General features: G+C 45.6%; 1 protein-coding gene across 1 annotated transcript in view; it reads right to left on the bottom strand.

Moving 5' to 3' along the window:
- Positions 1-10187: 10187 nt before the first annotated feature.
- T265_00045 (hypothetical protein) overlaps positions 10188-27022 on the bottom strand; it is a gene marked incomplete at both ends in the record, with an annotated part of 24187 nt that continues 7352 nt past the window's right edge. The window contains 7 exons of the mRNA XM_009163702.1: positions 10188-10387; positions 10796-10982; positions 11145-11248; positions 11508-11823; positions 12183-12484; positions 18488-18738; positions 24316-24601. Of these exons, the coding sequence (XP_009161966.1) occupies positions 10265-10387; positions 10796-10982; positions 11145-11248; positions 11508-11823; positions 12183-12484; positions 18488-18738; positions 24316-24601 (1569 nt within the window). The remainder of the gene's footprint in view (positions 10388-10795; positions 10983-11144; positions 11249-11507; positions 11824-12182; positions 12485-18487; positions 18739-24315; positions 24602-27022) is intronic.

The following is a 27022-nucleotide window of genomic DNA, read 5'->3' as shown; positions in this document are numbered from 1 at the left end:
CAACCTGCGTACTAACAGCTCTGCTAGAAAACATCCACTGTCCTGGTAATAAGTGGCCAAAATGTTGTCAACACGATTTGAGTGTTTACCCTGAGAACTAAGGCAGCGCTAATGGTCACGGTGAAGCGTAACGTGCGCGGTCAGATTTGCTGGCCCGCAAAATGTGCTCAATAAAGCGACTCCAGAAGGAGAAACAAACATCCAAACAAGTCTCGTCTAATGTGTTGGTAATTGAAGTAGTTGAGTACAGCAACATCGATAGTTTTCCCTTATGTTGCCTCGACCAATAACATCCGATTCTGCGTGTGTGTGTGGGGGGGGGGGAGCAGTGATTTAACAGAGATCCATGACCAAAACCAAAACTCCGACATATTAGGATGTCAATCCTGATTAAATCTCACATGTGCAATAGAGAGCGGGACGGGGATGGGTGGAGCTGTGGAAAACGTTGGACAGGTTTATCAGTCTTGCTAGCAAGGTGCCACAGAAACCATCGGAGTAGATAAAAGCTTGTTTGTAAACGAAGTGGTGTGAATGGTATCTGAGCGGGTGGAGAACCAGGGACTTGAGGATAAAGCTCTCTCTCTACCACAAAACACGAGACAGGCATACCATATATCCCCGACGTATGTGTGTACATTTGGAGATATACTACAAATCCACAGAAATGTGGAATGCGCTTGCGTGTGATATCCCAGGCAGCTGAGGCTGTTAACATGAGTAGTTATGTCTAATTATTACTGGTCGAAAGTCTCATGAATGGGCGTGAATGGTGGGAAGCATTAACAACAAAGTCATTAAATCAGGGTCAGTCACAAGGTCCCTTGTGGTTTTTCGGTAGCGCAGCAACTGCGTGTATCCGTGTGCAAACGTGAAAGGAAATAATTAACATTGGTCAATTTGGGACGGACAAAGACGACAGCTTGAACGTAGCGTAGACTGGAAAAGCTGTTATCGAGGAATTGGAGGAACACCGAATAGAATGCTGTACTCCCCAGTTGTGGGTAGAAAACTAGTGAACTAGTGGAAAATATTTGTCACTTTGCATTGTTCTGAATCACTCTAGAGAAAGTACTCAAAAGGCCAAGGCAGATATGAAATGTGGAAATTACTTGTTGGTCCTTTTGGGTCATTATTATGAGGAATTTTCGTCAATAAAAGAAACGGTTAGGAAAAAACGACTTATAACTCTCTGAAGGAAATTCGGTACCCAATGGCAACCTATACTACTGAAAATCAGCCAAGAGTAGAAGAACGTGTCATAAGCATTATACCACCCAAAGTGGTTCTCCTCTCGTGTTCAACATAGAGATCTGGAGCGACAATTATGCATTCATCCACTTGATAGGCTCCTCCATCTGGAGACACTTTCCAAAATACACCCCCAAGTTCTGGGTATTTTAATGGCAATGCAACTCACGCATACAGTAAAAGTCCGTTGGACAGGTTTATCAGTCTTGCTAGCAAGGTGCCACAGAAACCATCGGAGTAGATAAAAGCTTGTTTGTAAACGAAGTGGTGTGAATGGTATCTGAGCGGGTGGAGAACCAGGGACTTGAGGATAAAGCTCTCTCTCTACCACAAAACACGAGACAGGCATACCATATATCCCCGACGTATGTGTGTACATTTGGAGATATACTACAAATCCACAGAAATGTGGAATGCGCTTGCGTGTGATATCCCAGGCAGCTGAGGCTGTTAACATGAGTAGTTATGTCTAATTATTACTGGTCGAAAGTCTCATGAATGGGCGTGAATGGTGGGAAGCATTAACAACAAAGTCATTAAATCAGGGTCAGTCACAAGGTCCCTTGTGGTTTTTCGGTAGCGCAGCAACTGCGTGTATCCGTGTGCAAACGTGAAAGGAAATAATTAACATTGGTCAATTTGGGACGGACAAAGACGACAGCTTGAACGTAGCGTAGACTGGAAAAGCTGTTATCGAGGAATTGGAGGAACACCGAATAGAATGCTGTACTCCCCAGTTGTGGGTAGAAAACTAGTGAACTAGTGGAAAATATTTGTCACTTTGCATTGTTCTGAATCACTCTAGAGAAAGTACTCAAAAGGCCAAGGCAGATATGAAATGTGGAAATTACTTGTTGGTCCTTTTGGGTCATTATTATGAGGAATTTTCGTCAATAAAAGAAACGGTTAGGAAAAAACGACTTATAACTCTCTGAAGGAAATTCGGTACCCAATGGCAACCTATACTACTGAAAATCAGCCAAGAGTAGAAGAACGTGTCATAAGCATTATACCACCCAAAGTGGTTCTCCTCTCGTGTTCAACATAGAGATCTGGAGCGACAATTATGCATTCATCCACTTGATAGGCTCCTCCATCTGGAGACACTTTCCAAAATACACCCCCAAGTTCTGGGTATTTTAATGGCAATGCAACTCACGCATACAGTAAAAGTCCAATAAAATTCAAGGAGCATGGCCAGTTCGTTTTCATACACAACCGATGAGCATCCAAAACTCAGGTGTTTACAACCTCAGAGTCATGACGAGCTACGGTAGACTTTAAAGAGTATCTATATTTAAGATCTCCTTCCTCTCTTAGTGGTCAGCTTCAACTAATCAATTCACCATACAATCCTCATTATCGTCATTCAGAGGTGAGCTCAAAGACAGGCAAAGTATGACCATCCCCACTTCAAAGGTCAATGTTAAATGTCTTAATAAAAACTCCATCTACAACTGTCATTCCATCCCCAGAGTCCTGGTAAAGCCTGTCTTTGGAAAGAAAGTTGCCTGGTGGTTGTTCAGGATGAAACAGATTTAGAAAAAGGCGACCACAGAATACGTTGTGTTGAAATGAACTGACGAGCGGTGCACAAGGGACTAGTAGCAAACATCTTTCGGAACGGTAAAGGAGCAGCCACCCTTGCTTTCGTTTCCCACGACTAAGATATAACTCAAAGAGTTGCATCTGATCCATTTGCAGATGTGGCGGGATAAAATGTAATTTGAAGTATGCCCTGCTAAACATGATGTGTACCGTTTGAGTCTAACCCAAGGTCATCAAATTTGCACCCATTTGATATAATCCGAGTTTTTAGTCAGATGCATTTGCTGTTGGAATAAAACACTTGTCACTCCGAGGAAAACTGCGCCAGATCTGAACACAGTCGAGTCCACTAAGTGGATATTTGCTATAACAAACTGCAACGTGAACAATTTAGAGGCAGCATTCCGTAAGCAGTCTAAAATCCGGGCCTTGCCGTACGGGCCCAATGCGGAGAGACATGGGAGCCGAGTTTCATTTTTATCGCAACACGAGAGTAACCCGTGACGTAATTTTAATGATCTGGTAAGAAAGATAAGCAACAGATTCCAGCAAATGTATAAAGTGTCCCCAGAAAATGAGTTTGTCCCATATTTGGGCCTAATACCTGCAAAATGCAGTACACAAATTTGTTTGAAAGCCCTAGAGCCAACATTAGCTTGTCTCCTCAAGTGGGCGCTTACAATATAGTCTCTGAATTATGAAACATCATAGTCAGGATGTGAGCTGAACGTGCACGTGCATAACACGTTCCTGACTTACCGGTTATTCGGACTAGCAACAGTGCTGCTTGTTGACTTCCGAATCAACCGAATCAATCGTATTCGTACACGCGCTCAGATGAACTACACAGCAAAAGATGGAGTAGTCAGTGGACGGGTGTTGTAATAAGCATAAGGTTGTACAACTGCTTGAGTAGACGGAACAGATCGACGCGAGTCCGATACGGAGTTCGAAGACTCGACCCTTCAACTAAGCTTATTTTCCGTTTGTTACTCTTCGACAGGAGGGGCGTGAGGTCCTTTGTTTCCTACGAATTCCAGGAAGTACTTGATCGAAGGAGGCCAGGGAAATGGAAATCTGAAGCGAAACAACAGCGAGGCTAAATTCTGGACCGAAACTTCAATTTGGTTTTGATTCATATTGCTCTGAGCAACAAATAAAAAAACAAAAATACGGTCACTTGCATGACAAGTTGGTTTTCAAGGGAGACCCATCTGAAACCTTTCATAAGTCATATATGGCGTAATTTCACATGTATGCAACAGTGTTACATAATTCCATCGGATAAAAACCCTCATACGTTCAACAGGAAGACACTGACTTCAAAAGCTCGTGCCAGACTGCATAGTGGCACGCATGGCCTGGTGAGCCGTATTAGCCGTTAAATCTACACTACTGTTAGATCAATCAGTAGCTAGATGTCTAGGCGCGTGATTGAGGGAACACTGCCATGCAAGTCACCCTAAGAACTAATCCACAAGCAGTGTCTCGTTAATTCACACTACACATTTGCTTCAAAATTATCCAAAAATACCATCCAGCACTAGATTTCCCGAAGTAATTGTAATTGAGCCCGTGACCAATGAAATTCAGGGAAGCATATGGACCACTCCAGGTTCCTCATGCAACACCCTCCGCAAATACGAGGTGTCAGCACAGGTGCACCGGAATCGCACTCGGTACTTTGCACTAACGAATGGTTCGCTGTCAAGACTGGCCAGCTTCTCAGAATGACCTTTCACCTTATGGATGATAAGTACTAAACGAGAATCAGTAAACTAACCACTGGGTGTCATGAAACGCATCACATCCTTGTAGAATGTCCGGTAACTCATACTGGGCGGCATATAATTGAGATATCTTTGTGCAATTAATGGAAGTGAGCCACGCAGATGAGTCTGCTAACCGAGAATGGTGGTCAAAAAAGAACAACCAAACACCCTACTGGATTCAGTGGGCCAGTGGATTTCCGTGATTTTTATGTTCCTTTGAGCACGGGGTCTTAATCTGATGTGTTTGATCTTTTCGTGCAAGGACAAATATAACACGGATTGATAGGGTTAATGTCTATTCTAAACACCTCAAATAATCTTAATAAATAGTTCAGATTGTACTAAAATCCGTACTAAGTACCAGGAAATTAGTAAAACGTCATTGTGCGTAGCCAAGCTGACACACTGAAGTGAACTTGAGGTGTGGTGCAGCAGACGTTAATTTCACGCCGAACACTCCAAGCAATTTGGACTGAGTTGAGAGGTCAAACAATTGTAGGCCAAGCTATGATCCAAGAATACCGAGTCTTCATTCATTCAAAATTTATTAGGAAAAGCCCTAAAGATAGATTCAATCGCCATCGTCAAACTACACCCAAACAAATGGACAAGTGAAAGTCCAGGCGGTTGGGCAGGCAGCAGCATTTCGCATGAAACGGAATTCGAGCGTCTTTTGGATGCACGGAGAATTTAGCAAATTCGATCAGTAAGTGGTATCCCACGTGGAACGACGCCACTCAACATTTCACGATTTATCGTTGGCGACGTCGAGGAGAGAACGACAATCACCGACCACAACGCTCATGTGCTTGAACAATGCGTGCCAAACGACTTGTTGGACCATCTGGTTTCCTATGTACTTTGTCTAGAATCCCGTCCCACAAGTTCCACTGGGTTTCCGACGGCCGGTAGTATGGTCAGGTTAGAGGGAGCATATCATATAAGGTGACCAAAAGGAGTGCTCTAGGTTGGAACGGACGAGACCGAATGACCAAATCAGTCAGGTGAAATAAGGATGAAGGCGATCATCCGACAAAAAATTTGGATTATTGTGATACTACTCACAAGCGACCATAACGCGAAGGCTTGTTTAGGCACGAGAAGGAGTCGAGGAGAGCAGTGTAAAGCATAAATATTGATAGCAAATGTGACACCCATGACTGGGACGGCCAAACGAGATGAATGCGATAAAATTTGAATTTAATTTGCAGATGAGTGTATGGGTGGAGTTATGAACAAAATAGGACTCGTAAGGCAGCTGTGCAGGCAATAGTCGTGCGTCAGAAAAGGAGAGATGGTTGGCAGTCCCCTGCACAAGGTCGGATCGGGTCAATCGACCCCCACTCTCCCGAGGCATGCAACGCCCCCTACTCCTGGGGCGGCCTTTTCCCTCTCCTCTCCCACATATCGCATTGCAGCAGGAATCCGGTACAGCTAAACGGTCCACAAGTAGGACCTATTTGCAGGAACATACATCCAACTTCCCTACTCCAAGCAACCGACCCATCCTATGCCTTATCGACCTGATTCGATAAAGCACTAGCATGAAGAGTTAGATGGAAACGTCTTAAGACTATTGAATCGTTACTAACCGGACCACGTGCAATATGCCCACTACGTTTATCACACCTACGTCGTATTACTTACGAAAACTAGATGATTTCAACGAGAATTTCGAAGGTGTCCTTGTAGTGTCTGTATACCGTTGTCACATTTATCATTCTTCCTGAAATTAAACCACACATTGTAACTGTCGTTCACATTGTATCATGACGTTTGTTTTAATTTGACGAATACACAATTTTCCGGCGCGACCTGCGGACTTCTTGCTGAACGAGTGCATTTACGCTCCATTGAACTGTTTGTTGACCGCTGAACCAGTGGGACTAAATCTGTGTTTGTGTCAACTGTTGAACGTCACAATAAATCCCTGTAACATTTTTTAGCCGTGAATAATTTTCCTACCGTGGAATATATCACTCAGGCGGAACCATCTGTGGGAAATTTCGATAAGTGAATATTTCCTTTCACAGCCAGTTACTGCATTTGGATCGGTGTAGTGGACTATTGGACCTATACATTTGTGAGTCCCCATTTGACTACTCATTCTTTTCCTATTGTTATTTTGTGATTTTGTATTGGTTGGTTTTGCTTGTTAATTTATCCGAACACGCTGATAAGGTCCTAGTCCGCTACACTCTCTAGGGATAGGGTGACCTGAGTTTGGTGTCGTTAAAAGTGAAATAGCTTTCGTCTGTGTTCCACGCATCGCCAAATGAGAGGTCCGGCTCACACAGTTCTTTGCATCGGCCTGTTGTTTCAGCGAATAGTTTATTCGCTTCGTCGCGAAACAGTTGACCGCAGAAGTTCCAACGACATTCGAACCGACGATAGGATGATAAATCGGTGGCTCACTGTACCTCTAAGCTCTATCGTAGGAATCACAGCGCCTCTGGAATTGGCAAGAGCAACGACGATTTATAAGTATCAGCAGTTGGGTTCTCGTATTTGCTCCAGCCGATTGTAAAAGTTTGTGAATAAAACTGAGCTCATTTCTTCCACACGCACGCCGTGGTTGCTTGTATCAATGGGATCGCTGTTCCCTGCCTCAGCGGTCGATTCCATATCCGTCGGTATTAACACATCGTGGATATCGTACTTGAGAAGTGCAGGAGTCCAATCAACCACAAATCAACAAGCAGACGTATACACGTCCACAAATATCGAGTAAAATAGGTCACATGAGTGAAAACTTTAAAGACACGAAGGTCTCAATTCACCTTTGAGCGTGAATGCTATCTAACTCACCATTCGTATCCACAGTCTATCGCCTGTGAAAACAGAATACTGAACAAGAAAACTAGCAACATAAATCCGCTCGCTTACAATCTCATAAACCAAAATGAATAAAGGGGAAATATTAGATCAAACAAGTTTGCCACTTGGACATGCAATTACCCTTTTAGAGGGGTTGCCGGTCTCGTCGGACTGTGAGTAATGTTCCTTGTTTAGCTCAACGAGATATCCCTAACTCTCATTAGAATCTCAATGACAACCTTTTCTTGGATTCACAAAGTCCCTGAATATATGATATTCTTGCTGGGAGATTCTACCGTACTCGAAAATAAACCTGATAGTCACAAATCAACACCAAGCGATTACCACAAGAGCGCATAATCTTAATTTGGCAGGTTCTATCAGGTAACCGATTCACCCATCACGTGACCGCTAAGCACGAGCATTTTAATTCCTGGAGGGGGCAGTTTTTCAACTAAATTCGGAAATATATGACCGTGTTGTGCGCCAGTTGTCAGAAATTACTACCCTCTGATTCAAAAAATGAGCTACGGAGGCGAAACTCGAGCTTTTTCCCCTCAGTTAGGACGATATTTTATGTATCGCAATAGTCCACAGCACACTACGCATAAGGTCACTGAAAAAACTCGACAGGCTACAGTTGGCTTCACTCTGCTTGGGACTCATCAGCCAGACATTCTTCGGGTTTCCGTCAGCCTTGTGTTATACTTGACTTCAAATTTCACGAAAACCGAAAAATAGGTTACTGGTCATGCACGATCATTCTCAATGGACCGGAGTCGCGATGGAGGCAGGGGTGCTTGTTCTGTACAGGAAGCGTTGTGCCAATATTTCTTGTGCTTACGTGTCTGTCGAAAATGTCATAAGTCTCGTATAGAGGAGAATGTTGTAGTAGCTCAGGTAGTGCAGGTGGTCGTTGGTTTGTCCGCTGAGTCATCAATCGAGGTGATATCATCCGTGCGTTGTTAGCGAGCGTAGGGACGGGCTGGTGGTTGTGCACAACCTCCGTTTGCAATCAGATTGCCCAGCTCAGCGAACAAACCAACGACCATAAGCTTTATATGGCACGAACTCACATGTACGCCCGGTATTACATAATCCTGTTGGATACAAACGTTTTTACGTTCCACAGGAAAACACTGACTTCGAAGGTTCCTGCCAGACTACATACTGGTGAGTTGTGTTAGGCGTTAAGTCTACACTACTGTTAGATCAATCAGTAGTTAGTCTAGGCACAATAGCGAGGGATCAATGTCCCGCGAGTCATCCCAAGACCTGCAACGTCCCGCTTGTTCACATTACACTTAGACCGCATTTGCTTCAAAATCATCCAAGGCTCATTTGAGCACGGGGACTTCCTCTGATGTTTTCAATCTTTTCGCGGAAGGACGACTCCGACACGGCTGAATAGGACTAGTGTCTGTCCGAAATACACCCAAGTGTCTGGTCGTCAAACGATCTTAGTAGTTTTGTTGAGATTGTCTTGAACTCTAAGAGGATTTGTTCAGACGGGCTGTTCGTATTTCTTGACGGACGCAAATCGCTCATGAGATTCTGCTAGGATCTCTCTATTGCCCACTGCATAGTAGTAGTAGTTTGCAACACCTAACGTCATTCAGTTATGGACCAGGGTCACTTCTCCTCGACGTTGTTCAGTTTAGAAGGTCCAGCTTAATGTGAAAACAACACTGGATCCCATTCACGTCTTGTTGCAAAATTGTTAAAACGAACACCACTTGCCTTAAACACGAGAAAACACAAACTGACATTCAGCATTGTCAAAGCTTGGGCCTCATCCTCCTTTCAAAACGCATAGATTATCTCAGGGAGGAGATTACCCAGATAAGGAACCACTGTTTCTGCCCGCAGTGCCTTCGCTTTCAAACCCCTCCATGATTTCTTCCCATTTTTTTCCCGTTCACAAGATGATTGGTAACGCGAAGGTAAAAATGGAAGATGTGAATGGACACAGAGAACAAGCGCAAGAATTAAAATATGAGAACCTGCCAGCTAGGAGCTTAGGCCTCAGATCTGCTGTACCTCAAGCTCAAAATTAGAATAACTAATTGTGTGCGACATGGACGATGTGTATCAAGACTGAATGTACAGTATCTCTCCCTCTCATCACAAAAAATCGGCCTCTGTGAAGCTGGTTCGGGAGTCAGACACCACTTTTGGTCCCCAGAAAGATTTGAAGCCGAACATAACGAAACGCACAGTACTCGAACTTGCAAATCAACTGCTTTTTATTTCGTACGGTCACCTACCAGTTGGCAGTGATATCACCAGGCTTCAGGTGAGTGCGACTGACAGCAGATCAACGCTGCATGGTAAATAGTGTTTAAAACTACCCTAACGTGGATTCAGGGATAAGCGAATAGAGCTAAGGATCTCTAGCATTAACCTGGCTAGGGTCCTGTCCGATGGAACCTGGCAACCGAGCGGTCTACACTGCTTGGACCCGGTACCAGTGCGAAGAATCGATTAGTAAAACCGCATGACTACCACTTATTGGATTCATAGTTGTAGAAAGGTTAGAAGTAAATGCATGGGTCGGGGGTCAACAAACTAGATGAACTTGCCTGAAAGAACGTGCATTGTAGTGAAGTCGAGCTAGGTTGGTTGATAAGGGCAGCAACCATTAAAGGTTTGGAAAACTTAAGAGATCACAGGGTTGGTGAACCTCCAAACAATTTCGAAGCGATAAATGGCGACCAACATTGAAGTTCATGAGTTACTCGATGAGCGCAAGCTCCCAGTAATTATTTTCAGCTTTTCGTGAAGCACAAAAACGCCATAGACAGGTCGATAAGTTTACTGTAGTAAGAACAAACGTATATAAAAACAGATCTGGATGGAAATGCATCGTATGGCATTCAAATGAGCCAGACATCATCCGGAGTCAACATCACGCGATTCTCCGCGTGCATCGCCTCCAGACCAGCACGAATCTCTGCTTGGTTGAATCCAGTACCTTGCTGAATAATGGTCGACGTCAGCTGTAAAAGAGAAGGCATGTGATGCAACATGAAGCAGGCCTTGGTAGACCACTGTACGCATGATGTAGGCGTAGTCAAAACTGGCCAATACAGTAATCTCGATATGAATGTACATCATTCAAGATTCTCACCTCGAAGTTATGTATCGAAATTACCATTCTTTACATTACTATTTGGCTCCGACTGACATGTAAAAGCTTTGCTGAGAGTATCCAGTGGGTTTTCACTTTGTGGAACGATGCGTCGGACTGAATAAAACTATGAGTAGCCCACGAAAAAAGTTCTTAGTACCTTCTCTAAACGAATGATGCTAGTAATTACAAGTGAAAGATGTGGTTGTGTGTTATCAATGGAGGGCAACAGCCTTTATACCTTGCTACCTATGAAAACAGGTTTAATTAAGCTCACCTCTCCTATCGGAAGCTGCTCAACACGACGTTCTTGGAACAAACGACTGACAAGAGTAGACAGTTGACGGAGTCTGTCCGACGATAAAGCACCGCTCGTTGTAGGTTGCGTGGCAGTTGTTGATGGTTCAGGTTCATCGGCAAAGGCGTACGGGTCGTCAGAATCCACAGCGGAAGTCTTTGTGACTCTGAACGTGTGAAGATAAACATACCAACTTAAAATACGTGAATAATACTGTTACTAGTGATCAAGCTCTAAACTACACAAGTGCTTAATAATGTGTCACCAAGCCTGACCAGGTCCATATACCCAATAACACCAGTGAGTTACTTCAAGCTTCCAAACTTACTTGCGTTTGGCAGGTCGTGATTCCACAGTAACTTCACCTTCGTCTTCGGACTCGCCGTCTTCAGCAGCATTTCGATCTCGCTTTCGGCGTTTCTCAAGCACTTCCTACAAAAGTCACAGAAACGAGCATATATTAGTGTCCTACAAAAAGAGATAAACGACTACGATTGAAGCCAATCGATCATTTAAAACCAGTGTGTTACAATATGATGATAGAAAAGTAGCACTTCGCAATCAATTGCTATTCACGGTATTACCGCCTCCGGAAGAACATTTTACCTAATACTCAATGCAGTGAAGCATCAGTGTCAACATTGATGTTGCTGTCTTTGATGATGATGATGCAATGCAAATATACACTGACCTTGAAAAGCACGAACGATAAAATCTGCACCGCAGCTTCCGCATCCTTTTTGGTTACCGTTTTTGACATTCGAGCTTTGGCATGGGCAGTAGCCAGACGGATCAGAGTTTCCAAGCTTCGGGCAGTAATTGGCTGTGTTCGCCGCATACGCGACTGGTCGACCCCACCGAAACGACCATCTGAGACAGCACCCTCCTGTGATCTCAAGTCACAATACTTCTCTGCCAAGATGGAGGCAGCTTCCTGAGTTAATTGGGGTTTGAGTTGACGAGCCACATGGATGTATTTCTGTAAGAATTTGATCGTCAATTTGTCGCTTGAAAGATACGGAGAACGGAGATGGTGGGGGGGGGGGGGAGAAGGGGGTTGCATGCTTGTGAGTGTCACGACAATTTAGTCGGGGGGGGGGGGGGGGGGGGGGGGGGAAGAAGGACAGCGTTGCAAACAGTTTAACGAGCATTTGCACAGGAAAGCAGAGCGAATGAAAACAAATAAAATGTGAACTATGGATGCGACTGACTTAAACACGAAAAGGAAATGGCCAGAACCCACTGAAGTGTAGAGAAAGGCAAGGGATGGGAATTATCACCCATAATATGGGTCTTGGAGATGAGCCACACGGTTCTGATTAAGAGATGTCACCTAGGTGAATAGCGAAGATGGGATGAGACTCACCTTCCTCTTCCTCGCCCGGGCTGCAGTAGGTCATTGTGAGGCTCGTAAACTTGATCCTCATCTCTTTGACGAGTGCCACTGTCATCTTCATCGGCCTCATCCTGCGCAGCGGCTGACAAAGGATCAGTACCAGTGGACAGAAGACGAGCCATGTTCTGAAGCGGCAAAGCTTCACCTTCCTGTTCTCTTGGACCACGATACCGGTGCATGCGGAGAACGTGCTCAGCAATAGCCCGATCTGTCTCAGGATCGGCTTTATCCAAAATGATGAACAGCAAATCGAAGCGAGACAAAAGGGAGTCCTGAAGAATGAGAATGAGCGATGGTAGTACTTGTGATTGAAACAATTCATAGATGATAAGTGGTTGTTCACATAACCCGAGCAACGTCCGAGCTCAAATAGATAAAGCCGTTAATTTAAACAACCTGTTTGTCTGAGCTAACCAACCAGTCTTTGGACGCCTTCCGCCTTGCCATAAAAACCATGCAACCTCCAAAACCAAAGCAAAAGTACGGAGCACGAAAATGGTAAAAGCTGGCGGTTCACTAGTTGGTGTTACATAATTCTGAAGCTGCTGGTGGTCATGTTAATGGGTCAGTAGTAAATATATGATCACATGGTTCGCGGCGTTAGTGATGCACATGCTCTCTTTCGTGGGAATCTCCACCAAAAGAAGAGGAGTCAGGTTTTTAGTGATAAACACCAACATCCAAATTAATGTGAAGTTATGGAGAGACACAAATGGATCACCTCTACAGCATCCCCGTTACCTATTTGCCACAAATGAATAAGCACAATGTTAGTTTTACGTATTTATCAAGATTATATTTGTTCAACTCCCAACCCGAGCAAATTTTCCACCGAGAGCACCTTCAACATCTATTTTATTGAGGTACGGTGGAAGCCTTCATTTGATAGGGGAGCCTAGGACTAACGTTTTGCCGATTCCCACTTATCTCGACAAATCTCGCCGACGATCCTAGCAGAACGCCAGCCAGGCACATTGTCCGATGACAGCGTTATGCGAACATCACAGAGACCTCCACATAACCAATCATACCACACCACCCATACTAAGAAACCGTGCAGTAGTGACTGAAAGCTCACAGACTGTAATGTCCTAGTCTAAGCAAAACATATCTTTGGGCGCGGTGGTTCCCATCCGAAAGGAAATAATTCCTTTAGCTCATTGAGATGCCCCAGGACAGGCTAAGCCAACACAGTCGAACTCATATAACAGTGTCCTGTAGCGACGATGAAAATACAATCAACTAAGATTATCGACATGCAACTAACACTTTGCATGCTTTTTTTTCCACATGGGCGTCTACCACAAGGTTGCAAGCTTTTTACAGAGGGAATTCCCTCCGTGGGCTGTAAAAACATCACGAAATCCTTTGTGTGGACGACCTTCACATACAGACATATAGGTGAAGCTGTATGAATGTGTACTGCGCAGCTAAGCTGACTGATGTCTGGACAGACCGCGAAATGAATTTGAGGTGTGGTGCAGCAGACGTTAATTTCACACCGAACACTCCAAGCAATTTGGACTGAGTTGAGAGGTCAAACAATTGTAGGCCAAGCTATGATCCAAGAATACCGAGTCTTCATTCATTCAAAATTTATTAGGAAAAGCCCTAAAGATAGATTCAATCGCCATCGTCAAACTACACCCAAACAAATGGACAAGTGAAAGTCCAGGCGGTTGGGCAGGCAGCAGCATTTCGCATGAAACGGAATTCGAGCGTCTTTTGGATGCACGGAGAATTTAGCAAATTCGATCAGTAAGTAGTATCCCACGTGGAACGACGCCACTCAACATTTCACGATTTATCGTTGGCGACGTCGAGGAGAGAACGACAATCACCGACCACAACGCTCATGTGCTTGAACAATGCGTGCCAAACGACTTGTTGGACCATCTGGTTTCCTATGTACTTTGTCTAGAATCCCGTCCCACAAGTTCCACTGGGTTTCCGACGGCCGGTAGTATGGTCAGGTTAGAGGGAGCATATCATATAAGGTGACCAAAAGGAGTGCTCTAGGTTGGAACAGACGAGACCGAATGACCAAATCAGTCAGGTGAAATAAGGATGAAGGCGATCATCCGACAAAAAATTTGGATTATTATGATACTACTCACAAGCGACCATAACGCGAAGGCTTGTTTAGGCACGAGAAGGAGTCGAGGAGAGCAGTGTAAAGCATAAATATTGATAGCAAATGTGACACCCATGACTGGGACGGCCAAACGAGATGAATGCGATAAAATTTGAATTTAATTTGCAGATGAGTGTATGGGTGGAGTTATGAACAAAATAGGACTCGTAAGGCAGCTGTGCAGGCAATAGTCGTGCGTCAGAAAAGGAGAGATGGTTGGCAGTCCCCTGCACAAGGTCGGATCGGGTCAATCGACCCCCACTCTCCCGAGGCATGCAACGCCCCCTACTCCTGGGGCGGCCTTTTTCCCTCTCCTCTCCCACATATCGCATTGCAACAGGAATCCGGTACAGCTAAACGGTCCACAAGTAGGACCTATTTGCAGGAACATACATCCAACTTCCCTACTCCAAGCACCCGACCCATCCTATGCCTTATCGACCTGATTTGATGAAGCATAGAAAAAGTACTTAGAGCACAGTGTTAGTATTTGTTATCGTTTCGAGACTATCGAACCGTCACTAACCGGACCACGTGCAATATACCAACTACGTTTGTCGCACCTATGTCGCATTATTTCCGAAAACTTTCTAACTTCAACCAGTGTTGTGAAGGGAGACGGCGACCTGAGTTTGGTGTCGTTAAAAGTGAAATCGCTTTCGCCTGTGTTCCACACATCGCCAAATGAGAGAGGTCCGGCTAACATGGTTGCAGCAGTCGTTCTTTACAGCGGCCTGTTGTTTCAGCTAATGGCTCATTTGTTTCGCCGCGTAACACTTGACCACAGAAGTTCAAGGAGATTCGAACCGTCGATAGGACGATAGATCGTCTAAGCATCATCGCAGGAATCACAGAGCTTTTGGAATTGGCAAGAGCAAGAACGACTTATAAGTCTCGGCAGTTGGGTTGTCGTGTTTGTTCCAGCCGATTGTAAACATTCGTGCATCATCTACAGCATGACATCGGTGTTCAACAGCGATGGTTGCCGTACACCTATGATTTATTTGGATGCCTTATTGTGAAGAAGAAAATAAAGGTCAACGAGGAAGGGACTTGGTGTTAGCTTACTACAATCATTCCGAAGTGCCTACACCTCCAGACACTCAGGCATTCTGGATGACAACTGACAACCAGATCGCCACTGGCATCGGTTGGCAGCCATATCTTGCAGCGTCTCAAACCAGGCGCAGTGGGGATAACGCGGTCCCTATCCTGGAAGGCGAGTAGCACCGACAACAAGCAAACGTTTCGTGATTTCTTTTATACCCCGCTGCCAGGTAAAGGATTGGCTACCTCCCTGCTTCCACCACTCTGAATTGGGCATGGAAAACAGCGCTCTCTTCGGCAAACGACGGTTAGGCATATGCAACGCATGTCCCAACCAACGCAGCTCCTGGTGATGGACACAGCCCTCAATGGAATTACCCGTTGCACAACCGAAAACTCGCTTTCCAATCAATCGCCTCGTTACTGATTGGCCGATACCAACTCGCACGAGCTATGGTTCTGAGACGACTGTCAAACACCTGAAGACGTCTCAGTTCCGTTGCTCGAACAGGCCAAGTCCCACAACCATACAACAAAACAGTACAACAGTCCCTTGAGATTCAGTGATATACCACTTTGACGCCATAGGTGTCTCAAATTACCAAACGCTACACGTGCCCTCCAGATTCGTGCATTGACCTCATCCGTCACACTATAATCAGAACCAATACAACTTCCAAGATACGTAAAACGCTCCACAACTTTCAGTGCCTCTCCTTGGATTGCAAGTGGTGTGTTAAGTGACTGCATATCCAGGAGCATCACCTTACACTTTGTGGGTGCAGAGTACATACCAAAGGACGGGATGACTTTGGCCAGTTCGTCTCAGATGGACAAGGTTTTCGCCATAGGTTATTTGAACCCCAGGGTTTTGAAGACAATCCAGCGTTCGTCTCATGATTTCATCGTTCAAGAAGTTAAACAGGAAAGGGGCATCCCACTTTGCGTACGGAAGCTTCCGGACAGCTCGCCATATACTCTCACAGGTCAGGAAGTCTAAGAGTACAAAGAGCTTATTATGTTCACGAACTTCCGGGGCATTTTTTGGTGGGCGATCGTGTCAAGCAAAATAGCCCGGTCAACCGAGTCGAATGCGCCTCGGAAATCCAGGAATACTAGAATTTGGGTTCCTTATACGTATGGCGTTGTTCTAGCACCTGACGCAGTGTGAAGATTTGGTGAACACAACCCCTACCAGGCCGAAATCCCACTTGCTGCTCTCGAGTCAGTATCTCACGAGCCACCATAGGGCGACGAAGCACTAGGGACGCCAACAGTCTCGTTACAACCGGGGTCAACCTGATCCCCCCGTGGTTGCCACACTCATTACAAGCCCGTTTTTTCAAAATGGGCACTATAATCGACGCTCCCAGTTGTCTGGGGCAGACTCCTCTTCCAAAATGCAAGCAAACAGATCGGACAAGCGCTGACTGAGGGCTTCACCCCATCTCTGACCAATGCGGGTGGCGCTTAAGAGAACATATGCAGTCATAAGCCTGAGGCCGTAGGCGGTTCCACGTTCACCGTCCAGGGTTCTGATATCCAGTGCTCGAGTGAGTCTGGTGGTGCCGTGCCACAGGAAAAATCCGCAGGACTATGCAGAGGTTGCAATCTCGTCCTAGTATGAGTTCACATCTGACGGTGGAGCATTTGGAAGAGACTCTAGAAGGCGATTTGGTAAGTTCGTCTAACATCCGGATCTGCCAGTCTTTCAGTTGCCAAGCGATTTGTCCGCACCTTACGCGGTCCTGTAAAACGAAGGGAGAAGCGACTTCGCACGAGCGCTGGTCGGAATCCACAAATTTGTTCCAAAACGATAGGCAGTCAGTTATTGACCCGCGCCATCGGTAACTGATGGCGATGTGGTCGATTTGAGTTTGTGGGGGACCTGCCGTTGGAGGACACAAAGTGGCCGGGAGACTTCGGCTATTTCGGAAGTTAGTATTGCATAAAATCAGCCTGCGATTAGCATATAGCTGAAGCGATCGTTCCCCGTTGTCCGTACATAACGAGTCCAATCCATGTTGACCTCCTAAGTGAGTCTCAGATGCGCTGAGTCTGTCCACTTCTGCATTGATATTTTAGGCTTTCCATTCCCCATCCATCTTTATTCTTTCTTTACAATAAGGCTTTCAAATAAATCATGGTCGTACGCCATGGACGCATCGGTGTTGAACAATGATGTCATGCTGTTGATGATGATGAGCTTTCAGCTTGCCACAGCAAGGCATTCAGAGTGCATCCGTGAATAAGAATGAGCCCATTTCTACCCCACATACGCCGTGACTGCTTGTATCAATGGAGTCGCTGTTCCCTGCCTCAGCGGTCGATTCCATATCCGTCGGTATTAACACATCGTGGATATCGTACTTGAGAAGTGCAGGAGTCCAGACCTCAATCACAAATAAACAAGCAGGCGTATACAAGTCTACAAACATCGAGTCAAAATAGGTCACATGAGTGAAAACTTTGGAGACGCGAAGGTCTCAATTCACCTTTGAGCGTGAATGCTATCCAACTCATCATCCATATCAACAGTCTATCGCCTGTCAAAACAGAATAATGAACAAGAAAACTAGCAAGCTTAATACGCTCACCTACAACCTCATAAACCAAAATATTAGGTCTAACGAGTTCGTCACTTGGACACGTAACGCGCCTTTTAAAGGGGTCTCCGGTCTCGTCGGACTGTGTGTAATGTTCCTTGTTTAGTTCAACCAGATATTTCTAATTCTCATTAGAATTTCAATGACAACCTTTCCATGGATTCACAAAGTCCTCAAACATACGATATTTCTTGCTGAGAGACCGTACTTGATTATAGAGCGGAATCTAATAGAATCGGGTGAAATCTGGAACATAAACCGGAACGTAACAGATCTGAGAGCCATGAAAGAACCGATTAATGTAACTCTAAGCCCGCTTTTAATTTCGTCACATGAATTCATGTTAAGCATTATTAGGCGCAAATTCTGACTCCAAATCCATTCGTATAAAGCCTCTGTCCTGTAGGATTATTCCCAATCTGAAGGTATTCTGAACGAACCAATGATCGTTTAGTGAAACAATAAACTCCCATAACACGGCAACCTACCTGCAGTCCGATATTTTCCATGGGGGTTTTGTATTGATCATAGTTGCCGTAGACAGGGTTAGCCGCAGCCAGGACGGAACACCGTGCATTCAGTTTGGCCTGAATACCAGCCTTGGCTATGGTGACACGTCCCTGTTCCATCACCTCGTGAATGGCAGTTCGGTCGATGTCGGACATTTTGTCAAACTCATCAATGCAAACGATTCCCCGATCAGCCAGAACCATGGCACCAGCCTCCAAGTGGCGTTCACCTGAAACAAATCCGACAAGTCGTTCAGCCCTGCACATACACAACTGGACGAACTGTGCGGAATTTCCCGCATATTTTTACATTTTCTGCGAGGTCATTAACCAACTGGAGTAGCCACACAATGTAAGGTGAAATAATAATAGTAAAGGAGTGCACTAAAATGGAAAACAGTGGATGAGCGCTTTTCATTTTCTGGATGAATGAAGGTATTCGGCTGCGGAGGTGCGAGTCAATAGCGGATATTGATAAAGATACCTATGAGCATGTGTCCTTAAGTCTAAAGGGTTGAATGTTTCGGAAACGATCTCGCATTTTTTTCTCTATACACTAAATAAAGACGATCTTAAATGGACACCCACAAAAGACGAGACCAGATGAAATGAAAATTCAACCAAGTCTCCGAGCTTTACAATCACGCAGTACACAAAGCTGAAGGTCTACAGGTGTTATCCACTTTTCGGTTCCACTAGTCACCAAAAGCACCGAACTCCGGCAGCTTACGTTTTTTGCACACGAAATGCAAATTTTTTTAAACGAATTTTCGTCTTTTTAGTCGAGATGGTCTTCACTCTCCGCTTGGTGATTTCTAAGTTGCTGTTTGTTTGTTAGGTATCTAGCTTACGAAACAAAGCCGGCTGCTTCGGAATGGCTATATGAAATACATCCGATGATCTTTTCTGGTGCTTTAAACCGTAGTAATTAATCCTACTCGGGAGATGGAGAAGGCTTTTGCTACGGGAAACAGCCGTGCCGTATGTCAACTGATACGATCGACTGGCCCTAGGAAAGCAACAGTCAGCGAAACGATAAGTGAAAAAGATGGTTCATTAATTCACTCGCAAAAACGTCGACTGGAGAGATGGGCCGAACACTTCGAAGAGCAGTTCAGCTGGCCTCCTGCAACACAGCCGGTGGAGATAGCGCATACGGGCGAATGGAATGTAAACCTTGATCGCCCTTCGGAAGAAGAAATAAGGTACGAAGTAGCCGCACTGAAACGTGAGAAGGCACCAGGACCGGACGGTCTGTATCCAGCCCTCTTCAAAGAAGGCGGAAATTCCCTGGTGACCCACTTGACAAAACTTATTGGTACTATATGGGACGAAGAGAAAGTGCCTGCAGAATGGGGCATGTCGATAGTTATCCCTATCTTCAAAAAGGTTACACGGACGCTATGCAAAAACCGCCGTGGCATCAGTCTGTTAGCTGTGGCATCGAAGGTGCTCTCTGGCCTTATCCGTCGAAGGTTGACTGAACACAGGGAGAGGCAGATCTGTAAAAACCAAGCTGGGTTCCGTCCTGCAAGAGGTTGTATCGATCATATCTTCACCCTACAACAGATTCTGGAACAGCGACACTGCTTCCAGCAACCAACAATGGTTGTTTTTCTTGATCTGAAAGCTGCCTTTGACTCTGTGGACCGCCAAGCACTATGGCAGTGTCTGTGGAGCAAAGGTGTCCCCCATAAATTCTTGAACCTCATTAAGGCGCTGTACGCCAACTCCCGCGGCCGTGTAAAGGTCTACGGGAAGCTCTCTCCTGAGTTCATCACATCAAGTGGTGTCCGACAGGGTTGTCCTCTTTCACCTTTCCTCTTTAACTTCGTCATTGATACGATCATGGAAGACTCACTACCAGCCTCTAATGCCTGTGGGGTCGAAGTGCTCCCTGGGCCTCCGCTCACAGACATCGAGTACGCAGACGACATAGCTCTTCTAGGATCTGACCCCGTGGCATTGCAAACAATACTAAATAATCTAAATAATTCTGCCTCGCGGTTTGGTATGCGCTTCACACCTGCAAAGTGTAAAGTGCTACTGCAAGACTGGGTGGGCTCGAACCCTAGCCTCATGCTTGCGGATGAACCGATTGAGGTAGTAGACAAATTTGTCTACCTGGGCAGCTGTATCAGTCCCGGTGGTCTCGCGAAAGATGATATTTCCATCCGGATTGGGAAGGCCAGAGCAGCTTTTGCGAACCTACGTCACCTGTGGCGTAGGCGTGACATCAGCTTCTCTGTCAAGGGTCGAGTTTACAATGCTGCGGTGCGCTCCATATTACTATATGGATCAGAAACCTGGCCGCTGCGCGCCGAGGACGTCAAAAGACTTTCAGTGTTTGACCATCGATGTCTTCGGAGCATTGCCCGAATCTGGTGGGAACACCGGATCAGCAATTCTGAAGTACGTCGAATGGTATTCGGGAGAAATAACTCACCCTCGATAGATGAACTGATCACACTGCACAGGTTGCGTTGGCTTGGCCACGTGCTGCGTATGCCAGTCGACCGACTTCCTCGAAGGGCTCTTTTCGCCCAACCATGTGAAGGGTGGAAGAGAGCCAGAGGCGGTCAAACAATGACTTGGCAGCGAAGTATGAAAGCCACTACCAGCAAACTCAGCTGCGCTGGTCACTGCCGTCTTCCTGGATGGGGACCCCGAGACGGGCCACATCAATGGCCAGGGACATTATCAGACATGGCCCAGTCGCGCCCTCAATGGCGCTCATGCATCAATGCATAGCTCCTTTTCCACCCCCCCGCTTGACACCCCACTGACAGTGCTGGATTTATGCACCAATTTACCAGCTCGCGCGTGCAATGCGCAGCTACCTACCCCCTCCCCCAAATCATCGGTGAACGAAACTGTGGCAGCTACAACCAATGTACGACCAGTACACGGTTCAGCTGGCTGACAATGATGATGATGATGATGAAACCATGAGGTAGAATTGCTTAGGTCATTTAGGATTGTTTGCATTAACCAAGAATACATCGTCTCATGAGGTAGAATTGCTTAGGTCATTTAGGATTGTTTGCATTAACCAAGAAGAGCTACATCGTCTGCGCAGCTGATATTTGCACGCGAACGCCACGGGAACATTTCGGCCCGGAAGGTATTGAGGGTTCGGGACTGAGCCTTTCATGACCAAACCGATGGCGAAGTTGGAAAGAGAAAAGATGAAATGGGATACCCTAGCCTGACATTATTAGATGTAGTGAATTTAGGCGAGAGCTCACCATCGACCTCCAAGCGTCATGGAAAGTTTCCCTACAGTGCTTTACAGAAAGCCAGGGACCTATGGGGAAACCTTCGCTCCATTGACACTACCATGGTGCCCGACGGCCCGCACAGTCAAAGACAGCTTTCAAGTCAAGAAATACCATCGTTGTTGGGTGCATGAAGCAGGTCATTGCTCCAGAATCCAGCTTGTCTCCGTACTTGTTCAGCCAATCTTCGAAGGATGAAGCTAGAGAACACCTTCGAAACCACAACCACCAGGATAATGCCACGACGGTCCTCACACAGCTCACGTACCTTTTTGAAGAGGGATGTCCGTTGATATGCCCTATCCTGTGCACATTTGCTTTTCACTTCATATGGCAGCAGTAATTTCTGTCAGGTTATTAACTAGAGATTCTTCGGCGTCTTAGAAGAAGGCTGGATTCAGAGAGATTGGTCCTCGTATCTTCTCATGTTTTAGGAAGGACAGTTTGTACTTTAACTCCGCTCCTAAAAAAACCCCATTAAGTTAGAGGAATTAAGGAGTGTAATCTATCACCGTGTGCGCTGTCTCGAGAGACTGTGTACCAAGAAGCCCGCTCAGGTGTTTGGCACATCTTTCCAATCGGCGTCGTCTTTTCCCTTAACGCTTCACTGACTGTTGCTTTCTTTTGACTACTCGATCTTATTAATTGCTATACAGCACGGCTGTTTCCGTATTCTTCTTCATCTGATACTTCATTGTCCATCAGAGCTCACGGCCTGTCCTTAGACTCACCACTATTTGGGACTTAGGGGATTTGCGTACGTAGTTGCACTCGCTGGCTGCTGGTACGGACTTCCTAGCATTAAACAGAACTGGCGATCTCGACTATATCCAGTGGACATCTGATCGTATAGAAGTCGAACAGACAGTTCTGAACGCCGCTAGCATAGCCACTTTTACACTTTTGTGCTTCATTCATGTGCTCGTTACCAGTACAGTATTGGTTTACTGCAGTGGTTGAGCCAGTTCAGATCGGTATGCTGAACAACGAGAGTTCTCCGGAGATGGATGGTTGGGATTCATATTGCTGACCGTCTGATTGGAAACATTGTGCCAGTCCGAAACGCATCTGGATTTTAAGCCAAAAGTTTGACTGTATAATGGATGGATCAGACTGAACAAATAATATACCACAGACGAGTGAGTAATTGATATCCGTGACAACCTTTGCTTTGCGATTCTAAGATATCTCTTCAGCGTGACTGAAGGATAAGCGGTGATATATCTTGTCTAAGTCACTCCTGATCGGATACAGGAATCTATGGGTGTATATTATGATAAGGACAAACAGGCGGATATATCAAATGAAATAATAGAGGAAAATTTGCCAAGCACAGCCAGATCAACCTATGCTGTGTGTGCGCCGCACAATTTGTTCAACCGTTCTAGGAATCACCAGTAGAATGTACCTTCCGAACAGAAAGCCTGTGAAAAAAGGGGTACAAAAAATCAGACAACTGCAGCGCCGGCTAGCCAGCGTAAATCGAGGTTGGCGAAGCTCCTCTGGCGAAATGGTCACCAGTGAACTGAACCATGATCATACTAGAATTCCCGATCGGGGTTAGACAACAGGAGTGATATTCAACCCTTGAAAGTTCTACGATTCACAACTCTTCCTCTGGTATACCAGTTTTTACTCGACTAAACTGTATTCCTTGATCTTCAGTCAATACGATTTCCGGGTTTGAGCTTCTTTGACAACATCCCTAGCCCCCTCACTTCAAACTGACTGCCATCAATGTCTTGAGGAACAATAGTTTTCTCCTCTGCTACAGCAAACATTTCCCTTCAACCACGAATGCTTGTTACCTAGAAACTTCAAGTTCATTCTAACTTAGAATACTGTTGCCACATGAACACAGTGGAGCCCATTCCACCCATTATTTAACATGGAACCAAATTTAAATGATCCATCTTATTGTCAGCCGATCGTTTGCCGACAACCTACACCATCTTCCATCGCAACTGTTTACGACGAACGTTCTCCCTAGCTGGTGTTAGCCGTACACTTCCAACTTTCCAGAAGTTCCACATGTCTTTGTTCTTCTAGCCAAGTGGTAACTGCGCTGAGGCGGCATTCTTCTTTCTTGGTCTATTCTTTGAATTGTGCTTCGGATAAGCTTTATTCCGATAAGCTTTATTTTTTGAGATTCGAGTTAACAGACTTATGTGAATATGGTAAACGTTCTAAAAAATGCCTAACGTTTAACTGGCTACGGTGATATCGACCTTTTTTTATAGTGTTCGTCATGCAACAGAAAGCTCAGTAACATTGTTACGAAGACGAAGTGATGGCTAATATCCTTAATAATTCTACTGTCTTTTTAATCTCGAATGTAGTCAGTCTAAACCACAACCAAGCTCTGAAAGAACGTACATGACTCAGTGAGAAGACCAGCGAACTCGAACACTGAGAAGCAAGTCGGGTGGCGGTTAAAACAAGGTATGAAAGAAACGTTTTGAGCCCAGGTGTGTAACCTGGCTGGAAACATAACATTCAGCGCTTCATTAACAGTGGGAAATCAAATACCTGTCTCCATATCTGTAGTGACTGCCGCAGTCAACCCCACACCGGACGATCCTCGGCCAGTTGTTGCGATCGCCCTATGAGCCACATGGAGCACAAATCTGAGAAACTGGGACTTAGCGACAGAAGGATCTCCCATGAGCAACAGATTAATATCACCTCTGATGCGGGACCCGTTGGTGAGTTGCCGTTCAACACCACCGAGAAGGAGTAAAAGGATCGCCTTTTTGATATGATCATGGCCGTGAATAGATGGGGCAACCGATCGGGTCAACAGGGATACTACATCCTAAATGAATGGGAATAAGGATAAGTAGTGCGAATAAGAGAAATCATCCAGAGGTGGAAGAAATGGCTAAAAAAGGATCACCTGCCACTTAACTGAACAGTAAATAGGGCAAAGAGAAGTGCAAACGGACAACGGAAGACTGGGGAGGTGGAATGAGCAGGCAACACACCCCACAATGGGAGTGCTCCTAACAGGCCGTGTTTTCTAAGAAACAAGTATCTAGACGATGACAGTCCGCGATAAGTCTGCAAAGTCTTCGTCGGCGATCTTCGGATCGCTCCAGAAACTCATCTGTATGGTGTGATGCGAGATATTCCCGGCGAACCGGTGTGTCTTCACTATTCCAATTAAATCGCTTAGGAATGAACATGTTTGCTGGCTCAGACGCATGTCCGGAGTGTTAGCGCGTCTGCCTCGTCTGATATCCGGGAATATGCACTACTGATAATTCCTAATAACAGTAAAACTCGAGTCCAGTGCTTCACTGCTTCGGACTAACCAGGATAATGGCGCTATGATAGAGGAATTTTCGAACAATGTGAATATAAAAATACTCTATGCAACCAAAAGGATGATAAAACAGCACGTAAAAGCTGCCAGGTTGTCAGCAAAAGATTTTTCCACCACCGCGCAGCTTGAGAAACGTGAGTATCATTTCGAACTAAACGATTATGTTTCCGTTCAGAAACAGGTGGTGTTAACAATTGATACAAGTTCCAGAAACCAAACACTGGTAGTCATCTCGAGTATCGCACAGCACCTGCCTGAGTTAACAGAGATCACCAATTATTTTTGAAAACTGATGGCATGCCGAATCTTATCAGGACCTGGTTCCCTAAGTACGAAAGCCTATAACGAAGCCCACGGGGCAAAGATGACTTTACCTTGGACGCTAGTGGTCGACAGCCTGCTTAATTGTACAATCAACCAGACAACAACGCACACCCTCAAGGGTTTTCCTGTCATCATCATCATCGACAGCATGACGTCAGTGTTCAACAGTGATGCTTCACTGCCGTACAACCATGATTTATCTGAAAGCCTTAGTGTAAAGAAGAGTAAAGGTGGACGGGGAAGGGACTTAGTGCTAACTTACCACAATCATTCCGAGGTGCCTACACCTCCAGACATTCACTCAGGCAATCTGGATAGAAACTGACAACAAGAACGCCACTGACATCGGTTGGCAGCCATATCTTGTAGTGTCTCCAACCAGGCACAGTGAGGATCACGCGGTCCCCATCCTGGAAGGCGAGTAGCACCGACAGCACCCAAGCGTTTCGTGATCTCCTTCATACTCCTCCGCCAAGTCAAGGGTTGGCCACCTCTCTGTTTACGCCACTCTGAGTTGGGCATGGAAAACAGTACTCTCTTCGGCAAACGATGGTTCGGCATACATAACACATGTCCCAACCAACGCAGCTTTTGGTGCTGGACACATTCTTCAATGGAAGTACCCATTGCACAACCGAAAACGCGCTTTCTAACTGCCTCGTTACGGTTTTCCTGAGATACTATCGATCCACAATTCGCAGGTATTGACTTGACCGATGATATTGCTCCGTGACGAATAGACTAAACCTTACAGTGGTGTGACGGTTTGCGCATTTTCATAACCCATCGAACCATGCTATGGAGTGCACGCGTGATACTCACAGAGCTTCTTACACGAGATCGGATAGTGGGTGAAAATTTGACTGATACAGCCTCCTGGTCATCCAGGTTTGGCTTTGCAACATGTGCAAACTTGCTCCTGAAAAAAATGTAGGCCGCTGTCAGTATTACGCCAATCACAGCTGTCCAGCGATTAGGCTTTTGAGCAAAAGGGCTGTACAAATCGGCAGTACCTCAGCCCATGTACATCTACGAATCACACAATTACGAATGACCCGATGACATATCTCCCGTCGCGTGGTGCCACCAAACAGGTCACTTTGCTGCATACAGCAGGGCTGGAAAGTGAAGACGGCCTAGTGCAGACGCCTCCTATCTTTCCCTTCACACATTCGTCCAACCCACCTTCTTACCCAGTTGCCAGTGCCATCTCCGAATGTTTATTATTAGCTGCAATAACTCAGCCGCCACGGCGGTAGACACCCCAAAATCATCCTTCAAATCTCAGCTTATCTGACAGCCTATAGGGTTCGCACTCAGGAACAAGTTGGATAGAAGATCGCTCTTGCATCTGTGCTGGATTCGCTTTTTATTGGTCTCCTGTGCCTCTGGAACGAGGATGCAGATTCGAATACGAATGGAGAACTGGCCCCCATTGTTCTTTTTAATCTCGATTCCGGTTGAACATCTGATGATTCAGAAACCGTTGCTGCTGGTCAAGCGTGTCAAGGAAAACACATCATCATCGACAGCATGACATCAGTGTTCAACACCGATGCTTCACTGCCGTACAACCATGATTTATTT

The sequence above is a fragment of the Opisthorchis viverrini genome, assembly GCF_000715545.1.
Source record: "Opisthorchis viverrini unplaced genomic scaffold opera_v5_1, whole genome shotgun sequence".
NCBI classification, from domain to species: domain Eukaryota; kingdom Metazoa; phylum Platyhelminthes; class Trematoda; order Opisthorchiida; family Opisthorchiidae; genus Opisthorchis; species Opisthorchis viverrini.
Note: the sequence above shows the minus strand (reverse complement) of the source record. Positions and strands in the feature narration are given on the sequence as shown.